Here is a 9414-nt window from a genome sequence, read left to right as displayed (position 1 = left end):
CGGGAGTAACCATCAGGGACATGGGATTGCCCACCCTGGCCACCTTCAACACCCAGCAGGTTCCACTGGGCGCGTTCCCTGCACTCAACGTGATCCTCCAGTTGCCACTGGAAACCAGAGCTGCAACTCAGTGGAGCCAGCTGGCGCCGGGGAGGCGGGTGGGCGGGACGATGGCCCACCACACTGTCCGTCATCGGTTAGAAAAAGGCCTGGAACACGTGGGGAGCTTCCTGCGGTTTAGCTCAGCAACCTGGGCGGCTGGGGAGGAACCGCTCCAGGCTCCACGCGGACCGCAAGCCAGCGGGGCTCAGGCATCCAGGAGTGAGGTTTACATTTCGCATTTTGGTGGGAACATGCCGACGTGTCTGTCCTGCAGGTGGGCTGTGATTCAGGTTGATGCTTCTCCCGGGAGCCAGTGTAGGGGAAAGACAAAATCCCCTGAAATCTGATGCAGCTCGACCCCCACGAATCCGAGTGCCGTGATTAACAGTCATTCCTGCAGAATCTCAGGTGGTAAATTACTCTCCCTGGATGCTGCCAAAAGGCCTTAGAAGCAACATCGTCACGTTATTAAAGTAGTTTGTTGACCAATAAATCACAGAATGACTCAGAGCAGGGGAAGGTCACAGCTGCTGACGGGACAACGACCACAATGAAGCAGAGGGACTGTGGGGACACGTGTGGGGACAGGCGCTTCCCGGCGGCACTCTGGGTCCATCAAGGACAGTGGCCAACCTCACAGGGCAATTCAACTATATTTTGCCCCCAAATGATGTTACGTGAGAAACTTCCGTTGTTCACAGGACATTTTAGAGGGAGGGAAGTCTAACGGCTGTCGCAACTAAACCAGAAGTGTTTGCTACTGCAGCAACAGTAGGACCACTGCTCACTCGTGAAAATCCAGCACAGCCCTCCGGAACTGCAGGCAGCTCTCCTCTGTGCCCGTCACCCGGGGACCAGGCTCCCTCTTGGACGCTCTCCTAGTCACCAGCCTTGGTGTCCTCTGCCAGCAGCTGGTGACAGGAAGGGGCAGCAGACAAGCAGGCCCACATTCCTCTCCGGAGCCCACTGGCAAGAATGTGTCACCAGGCGCTCCTTGCGACAGGGGAGTGGCAGTGTAGCTCCGGCAGGGCAGCTGCACCAGGTAACACTGCACCAGGGAGAAGAGCATGGCTTCGCTGGATGGTTGGTCCCCACACCACACAGGGCGAGGAATGTGCCGAACACCTACCATCTCAGAAATCCCACAGCCTCAAGAGGAGGAGCCGCGTCCCTTCCAGCTCACAGCCCTGCGCTCTCAGCTCTTGGCGCTGGTTAACGGGTGCAAAGCTGAGCCAGCCTCGCACGTGTTAAGACAGGACAGGATCTATTTTCTCCACTTGGCTGTCCAGCATTTTAGAAAGGAATACAGCTCTAGGGACATAAGCCTTCTTTAAAAATATTTTCAAAATATATTTTATTTCTTTTCCATATGGATTTTGCTGAATGTCCAAGGTACACATGAGCTTCATATACAGAAATAAAGGAGAGTTCTTTAAGAACTGGGATTGAATCAGTCACAAGAATGATCAAATTGATTATGGAAAATAAACTTGCACGTTATCAAAGCTAAGCTTAAGAGTCTCCTTTACAGAGATCTCTCGTTTACGAGAGAAGTTAGCTGGAGGCACCCCGTGGGTACAGATGGGAGAAAACGCATCACTGTGGAAACAGCTGTGCACGCAGAGGTCTTTTAGTCCACGTGTGCCAGTCTCCCCGCGGGTACGTGGCGTTCTGTGCTGCTGACCTTTGTGGGTCAGTTCTGAATTCTGATTAGAAGCATGGACTCTTGGAGATAGGTTTGGTATAAATCTCTAATGTGCTGAGCTGGGAAGCAGTCAACGGTACTGAACGGGCAGAGGATCAGTGTGTGCGTCTCCCCCTCTATGTTTCTGCGCCGTCGGCATCGTCGTCATCGTCGTCTTTGGCTCTGAAATGCATTTTCCTGAATTCGCGTCTGCTCATCGAAGGGCAGGATGACGATGCTGGCGGGAGGTCCTTGGAGGGAAGAGAACACCTGCTTCAGGCACGGGCTGCCCAGCACGAGCACCCGTCTCCGGGCTCTGGTCCCCCCCATCATGGGAGCGTGCTCCCTACCAGCGTGATGGAGGGAGAGAGGAAAGACTCTGGGTTAAAAGCCAAAGCAAGCCCGGCAAATGCAGGGGAACTGCCCAGAGGGCTGCGAACCACGGCCATGACTTCACACCCCACAGCAGGGTCCAGACTCACGTCCGCCAGCCCGCCCACACCCGCGCTCGCTATGGCAACGGTTCTCAGCTCCGTGCGGGGGATGCCCCACACCAGCAGCCGTTCTGCTCTCTCCTCCCGGGTTAGAGCTCTTACTGTGTGTGATCTGCACCGGGTGGCACTCAACGTGTGAACTGGGGCTGTGACCAGGCGTGCGGTCTGCTGGGGGCTGCCTGCCCAGGGGAGAGGCCACAGGCCTTACCTGCATGAGCTCGACGTTTCCGAAGAAGCGGCTCACTGGCATCGGCTGGTTGCTGTCGTCGTCGAGAAGGACGCTGTTGTCCATCTGCAGTGGAGGCGTGTGGCTCTGCTCCAGATCCGCCGCCGCCCCGTCCCTCTCGGGGCAGCCACTGTCGGAGTCTCCTCCTGCAGGGGCCCCGCATCTCGGCGGGGGCGGCCTGTCCTCAGTCTCTACCGGGCAGGCGTCACTCATGGCTCCACAGTGCCCCTGGGGGAGTCCTGCGGTCCCCTGAGGAGCGGAGCCACTGGCTTCCTTTCCCGGAAGCCTGGCCCTGTCCTCGGCCGATGCCAGAGGCTCACGTTGACCCGGGGTCTCGGGGGTCGCTGTGGGCGCAGCAGTGCTGTCACTCTGGGGGATGGGTTTCTGGAATTCTGACTTCACAAGATGACCTTTGTCGTACTTGAACTTCTTGGACGTGCGCCTGTCGGTGGCTTTTTGTGATGAGGAAGGCTGTCAGGAGAGAAAAGGCAAGGGAAGACCAGACACGCTGAAGGTTACGAAGCAGATGGCAAACAGTTAACAAGCCTCGACGCCAGGGACGGGCAGTCCTGCTCACAGCAAGCGACGTCACTGCTGGAGCCACAACTTACAGGACAGGGTCCTTTCATTGTCTGCCGCCAAAGGGGCGGAGTCCAGACTGACGCTGTCCCCCGAGGGGCGCCCTGACATGTAAAATGATGACCCCAGACCCAGCTTCCATTTGTTTCTGCTGGGCTGTGAGCTCTGATGAGGCAGGACTCTCTGTTCCATGGCAGGAGCGGGCGCTCAACAGGACTGTGAACTTGACTCAGCGCAGCTCTAACAAGCGGCACCCCAGGAGGGAAACCAGGCCAGTTGCTGCTGTGAAGCCAGGTCTAGCCAGACCGCCGGGCTGTGGCTCAAAGGAGCAGCTCTGGAAACTGGGACCACCGGGCCACCATGGCTGTGTGCCCCTGGCTGGACACAGAGTCCCCTGCCTCCCCACCTGCCCTTTGGGGTGAGCAGCATGGCCTGTGCCAGCATCACTCAGGCTGCCCAGCAGAGGCCGCTGAGCCCACAGCTCTCGGTGGGTGGGGAGCACGTGCACCGAGGGCGGGGCCTCCTCTGATGGCGACAGCGCCGTGACCTCGCCTCTGGTCTGTTCGCCACACTCAAGACTTTCTAACGTGACATGTTTCGTGGAGAGGTGGAAACTCGGTCCAGTCCTGTCTCCGAGGGGCTGAGGCTCACCTGACATGCCGTCCGGGCAGACGTGGCGACGTGGGCTTCTTGGGCCGAGGCCGATGTGGCCAAGCAGCTCCGGGCTCGGAGGCGCGCCGAGGACCGCACTCCACCTGCCAGCTGGGCCAGACCAGAGCCTGGTCAGAGACCCCGAAGAGGGCCCCTCCCACCCCCATGTTTTTATTGACCATGGAAAGACAGACACCGTGGCCTCGTTTTTTTTTTTTTTTTCAGCTGTGCCGTGTGGCTTGTGGGATCTTAGTTCCCCAACCAGGGGTTGAACCCAGGCCCACACAGTGACAGCGCCGAGTCCCAACCACTGCACCGCCAGGGGCTCCCCTGATACCGTGGCCTGAATGGCGCACCTGCACAAAGCTGGGTGGAAGGTGCTGAGCCCCATTTCCATGATCCGGGAAGCTCGCATACTCTGTCCCCACCTCCCACGTTTTTAGAACCTCCATTTGTGAGCGAATAGATGTTCAGTTGACTTCAGGTGTTTAGAATAAGCAGCCTGTATCCTTGCTCAGAAGGTTCTTGATAAAAGGTGAAAAAGCAAAAGCCCCCCCCCCCCGCAAACCCTCTCTTTGAAATCACAGGGGAGCCAGGCCTAATCCCATCAGCTTAAAGGAGCCGTAGCTGCCGTCCACAGGCCGCGACACACAAACCGCCCGCCGCCATCTCACTTGGAATGCAAAGGAAAGTCTTCTAGTGACAAGAAAGGAATTAAAACAATGAAACTGACAATCATTTTATTTAGGAATAATTTTAGGTTTTCAGAAAAGCAGCAGAGATGGGAAGGGAGTTCCTGCCCGTGCCTCCCTCATCTTCCCGGCAGCCAACAACCCGGTGCATCTGTCAAAACTAACCTCAGCACTGACGCGACAGTTCACGAAACTGGGGCTTCATTTGCATTTCACCTCCCTCTCCACTGACTGCTCTCTCTGTTCCAGAATGGGGACCACAGACACTTAGAAAATAACACATTAAAGCGCAAGTGAGAACTTGAAAGTAAGAGAGTTGGGGGATAGTGAGGAGGGCGTAGCGGAGGGCAAGCTTGACAGCGCTGTCCCAGCGGCTGAGACCTGGGGGCTGAGGACGGGGCCGGATGGGGGGCAGCATGCCCAGAAGTGGAGAAGAGAGATCAGAAAGCACACAAGCTAGTTTAGAAATCTTCACAGCAGCATCTCATCCAGAGGCCCCTGGAGGAGGGCAGGCCACCGAGGCTCCGAGGCAGGTGACCGCTTGCGGAGGGCACTTAAAGGGAAGGGGAAGGCAGCTTCCACAGCGAGAACAGGCAGGACCCGCTGATGTGGACGCCCCGGGGCTGGGCTTTGCTCAGAGAGCCCAGGCAGCAGTGTGGCCGCTCATACCCAAGGAACTAAGCCTAAGAGGTTACAGAATATCTCCTGTGGGGACGGCACCGCACCACCCAGTCTCCCTGGAGCTCTAGCGCTGCCATAGTCGGGAACAGACATTCTCAGCCCCAGAAAGTCGCTGACTATCCTCTCCTTCCCGTTATAGTCCGACTCCAAACATTTCGATGCCGGGTCGTGCCAGGCTCCCTCGGGGGGGACTGGCGCTCGTGACAGCGGCCACCATCCCTGAGTGTCAACACACAGGCGCTGTGCTCGTGCCGAGCAGCTTTAAAAGGAGCAGCACCACTGCAGATGGGGACGCGGGAGAGGACCCTGCCAAGGTCACACAGAGTGATGTCTGGCTTCAGAGCCCCTCCCCCTGCTCTGTCACCAGAGCCACCCGCATGAAAGCCTCGGCTGCTTGCAGAGGGACCGAGCAGAGAAGCTGCCGTCCGGCTCTGGGGCTGTGTGCCATGCAGCCCTCTGCTGGCAGCAGGGCACTTCTAGATGCTTTGTACCACAGCTCCTCGGGGGGGCCTGTCACCCCTCAGCCTGCCGGGCCCCTCTGCAGAGGTGAAGTCGTGAGGGTCTGGCTGAGACCCAGGAGCTGTGGTTACAGGCACCTGAGCAGGCCATCTGCCATCCGCACCAGATTTCCGAGAGTCAACTCCAGTGGCGTCCTGGCTTCAGCTCTAAGGCCCTTGCAAAATGCCAAGGATCAATTACATGTTTCCCAACTTGGAGAAACGTTGCTCCTCAGTTAGGCAAACTGGTTGCTTCCACGCAAACAACCCCTAAATGAAAAAGCCCCCACCACTGAGGACCTCCTCCTTCCAGGCAGACTGGTTAAAGACCGAAAGGGCTGGAAGAGACCAACAAAACAGCAAGAGGTGCTCCACGAACCCTCCCCCAGTGCAACTGGTGAAGAGTATTAAAAACAACCATTTAAAGCCTTTGCAAATGGTCCTATAAGCAAAGAGCAAAATGAAGAAAGTTATTCTGGTGTCCCAACTCCAAGCGGCCAAGGTCAGCACACAGGACACCCCCCCCACCCCCGGCAGAGGGCTTTCTTCCCAGGGGAGCAGGATGGCAGCACTTCTCATTCTGCCCTCACCCCACCTGCTGTGAGGCCAAGTCTCCAGCAAGCACGCTTGAGAGGAGGCGCTCCCTTCTGCCGAGGCCCCACTCGTGGAACAGAGGTTCCTGCCTGGGCAGGGCACTAAGGAGACTGGGGCCCCATCGCCCTCGCCCCTCCTAGCGAGGCAGTGGTTCCAAGGCCAGGAGAGGCAAGTCCAGGGGATCTCAGGCTGCTGCCCCCCTTCCCTCCCCTGAGCACTCAGCTCTGAGAGCAGGGGTGTCACACAGAGAAGCCTGTCACTGTCCCCAGCTGGGGAGCCCTGGCTCAGATTCTGCCTGGAGAAGAGGCAGGCATCAAAACAAAGGGCTCTTAAACTCTTCCAACTTCATTTACAACAGAGTGTGGAGAAGGTAATGCCTAAGGGGTCCTCCAGAACAGTGTAAGCTGTGATGAAAGGCAGATGGGAGAAAAGTCAAGATAAAGTGTAGGCGTATAGTCTTCAGGAGACAGCCAGGGAAAAACACAGCAGGAGGATCCCTCCTGGGGTCAGAACCCATCAAGCATGGAACCCTAACCACTGGACCGCCAGGAAATGCCCCAAACCCAGCAATCTCAAAGAACTGAACTTCAAGTAGGATAACTGCAAAGAGATCTATAAGCAGATGCAACACTGTTTAAGTGCTGAAAGTCAAAGACAAGGGGCAAGTCTCGGAAGCAGCAAGAGGAAATGAGTCCTTAGGACGAGGGAGCCCAACAAATAAACTGTCGATTTAGCAGAAGCGCAGAAGCGGGGGCGCCAGGCCACGGCGGGCGCACTCAAACAGATTCGAATTCTCAGACAAAAAACTGCCCACCAAGGACACTATATCCCGCAAAACCATCCTTCAAAAGCGAAGGCAAAATCGACCCTTCAGATAAAAACTGAGAGCACTGGTTGCTGCAGACTCCTCTTACAAGAAATACTAGAGGAAGTTCTTTGGGTTGGAAGCAGGTGACCCCAGACGATAATTCAAATCCACAGAAAGGGCTTCCCTGGTGGCGCAGTGGTTGAGAGTCCGCCTGCCTGCCGATGCAGGGGACGCGGGTTCGTGCCCCGGTCCGGGAAGATCCCACGTGCCGCGGAGCGGCTGGGCCCGTGAGCCATGGCCGCTGAGCCTGCGCGTCCGGAGCCTGTGCTCCGCGACGGGAGAGGCCACAACAGTGAGAGGCCCGCGTACCGCAAAAAAAAAAAAACAAAAAAAAACCCCAAAAAAAACCAAATCCACAGAAAAAAGGGCACCAGTAAAGGTAATTACGTCCTCACGGAGACAGTTTACGTGCATATTATTTCCTTCCCTAAGGTGATTTAAAAGCCAGTTGCATACAGTAACACGTATGCAAGTGTAGGCAGGAATGCCCATAACAGCACAAAGGAGATGCGTGGCATCAAGGCTGTACTGGGCTAAGGAAATGACCACGGCTGGTAAAGTAATCATGACAGTGTACTATCGGGTTTGTAACATTAAACATTTACCACCACCAGAAAAGTGCGTTAAGGGAACAGAGTGCGTTAAGGGAACAGAGCTACACAGGGGTAACATTTGTGTATCTCTCTGGAACTAAGCTAGTTCAATCTGAAACGAATTCTGCTAAATTACAATGTACACGGTAAGACCTAGAGCAACCCCTGGGGGAAAAAACCTAAAGGTTTTAAAAAAATCAATAAATTAAAACCCTACATTAGAACCAAGCAGAAGTGTGAGAAAAACAAAAAGTAAAAGGACACGCGAACCCAACTAAGTCACTGACGCGCTCAACAATCCCTCAAAAGGCAGAGGCGCCAGACTGGGAGAGCGCAACCACGTGGGTTTTCAGGAGACACACTTTCGGGCCAAAGGTACCCCAGGCGCCGCCCCCACCCCCCGCAGGGCCCCCTCCCCAGGCAGGGGCGCATCCTGTCCCGGGCCCTCGCCGGCTACCAGTGCCAGGAACTGGCGCCCCTCCATCCTCTCCACCCTCCGGGGTGTGCCCGTCGTCATGTGCCCGCACTTGGGCTGGCTGACCCCGGGCTCGGGTGCCGGCAGCAGAGGCACGCGAACCCCGGGCTGGGCAGCATCAGGGCACCAGGGGTCCGGACCAGCTCCGGAGAGAGAGCCCCCCCACCCCAGGACCTGATCTGGGAGCCCCCTTCCCAGGGGCGTGGCCTCGGAGCGTCCCTAGCCCGGGGGCGTGGTATGCGGGGGGTGCCCTTCCAAGGGCGTGGCCTGGGAGACCCCCTTCCCGCGGACGTGGTCGGAAAAGGGGGGGGTTCGCTTCCAAAGGCGCGACCTGGGAGCTCCCTCCCGGGGGTCGAGAGCCAGGCAGAGATCCCCCACCTCCGCCCGAGGCGTACCGCGGCTCCCCCTCAGCTCCCAGAAAGTTGGCGGCGGCACCCCCCACTGCGCCCGGCGCAGCTCCCGCCCGGCCTCCGGCCCCTCACCTTCCGGCTCCTCATGAGTGTGAGCGGCGCGTTGCCGCCCTCAGCCCCGCCGCCAAGCCCCAGCACCGGGCCTAACACTCCCCAGCAGAGAAACGACCCGGCCGGCCTCGGCTCGCGCCGCGGCGTCTGACGTCACCAGAATGCCGGCCAATCACAGCCAGGCGTCTCCAGGCATGTGACCCAACAAAGTCGGCGTTTTACGTAGCTGGCGGGTCTCACGGCAGTGTTGCGAGGATAATCTCCCTTGCGGGCTCTCCGGCCGCCATTTTTGAGCGGGGCGGAGGCCATACTTATGAGGGTCGCCTCCCTTGGTGTCTCTGCGGCCGCCATGTTTAAGCGGGGCGGCGGCCATGTTTATGAGGGGCCCCTCCCTTGACGGCTCTGCGGCCGCCACGTTTAAGCGGGGCGGCGGCCATGTTCGTGAGGGGCCTCCTTTGGAGTCCCCGGCCACGCGCGTGGAGGCTGGCTGGGAGGGCCTGCGCGGCGGTGTCCTCCACCCCGGTCCGGCAGGCGATTTTCCCGGGCCCCGGCCTTGGCTTCTGGGCCCCGGGAGCGATGCTGGAGTCCCTGGAGGTGGTCGCGCGAGGCCGTTCCCCGCCCTGGCCGCAGTGCCCGCCGATGCAGTGCTGGGTGGGCCGGGCCCGGGGCTGCACGGCGAACCCGGCCCGCGTGGGAAGGGACGGCGGCGTCTCCCGCCGCGAGCCCCGGGGGCGGCCGCCCTCGGGTGGGTCCCCCGCGCTGGCCCGCACCTCGTCTCAGGCACGTGCGTCGGCGCCCCGGGACCGAGGTCCACGGA

At 58.6% G+C, this 9414-nt stretch overlaps 1 protein-coding gene across 1 annotated transcript; it reads right to left on the bottom strand.

Moving 5' to 3' along the window:
- Positions 1-1420: 1420 nt before the first annotated feature.
- LOC309957692 (UPF0688 protein C1orf174 homolog) lies at positions 1421-8729 on the bottom strand. The gene is made up of 4 exons (XM_082833015.1): positions 8619-8729; positions 3737-3847; positions 2489-2977; positions 1421-2037 (listed from the first exon to the last, which is right to left on the bottom strand). Exons 1-4 carry the CDS (start codon positions 8631-8633, stop codon positions 1924-1926), a joined length of 729 nt encoding a protein of 242 aa, XP_082689141.1. The 5' UTR covers positions 8634-8729; the 3' UTR covers positions 1421-1923.
- Positions 8730-9414: the final 685 nt, after the last annotated feature.

This window comes from Leucopleurus acutus (genome assembly GCF_964270905.1).
Source record: "Leucopleurus acutus genome assembly, chromosome: 2".
Classification (NCBI taxonomy): Eukaryota; Metazoa; Chordata; class Mammalia; order Artiodactyla; family Delphinidae; genus Leucopleurus; species Leucopleurus acutus.
Note: the sequence above shows the minus strand (reverse complement) of the source record. Positions and strands in the feature narration are given on the sequence as shown.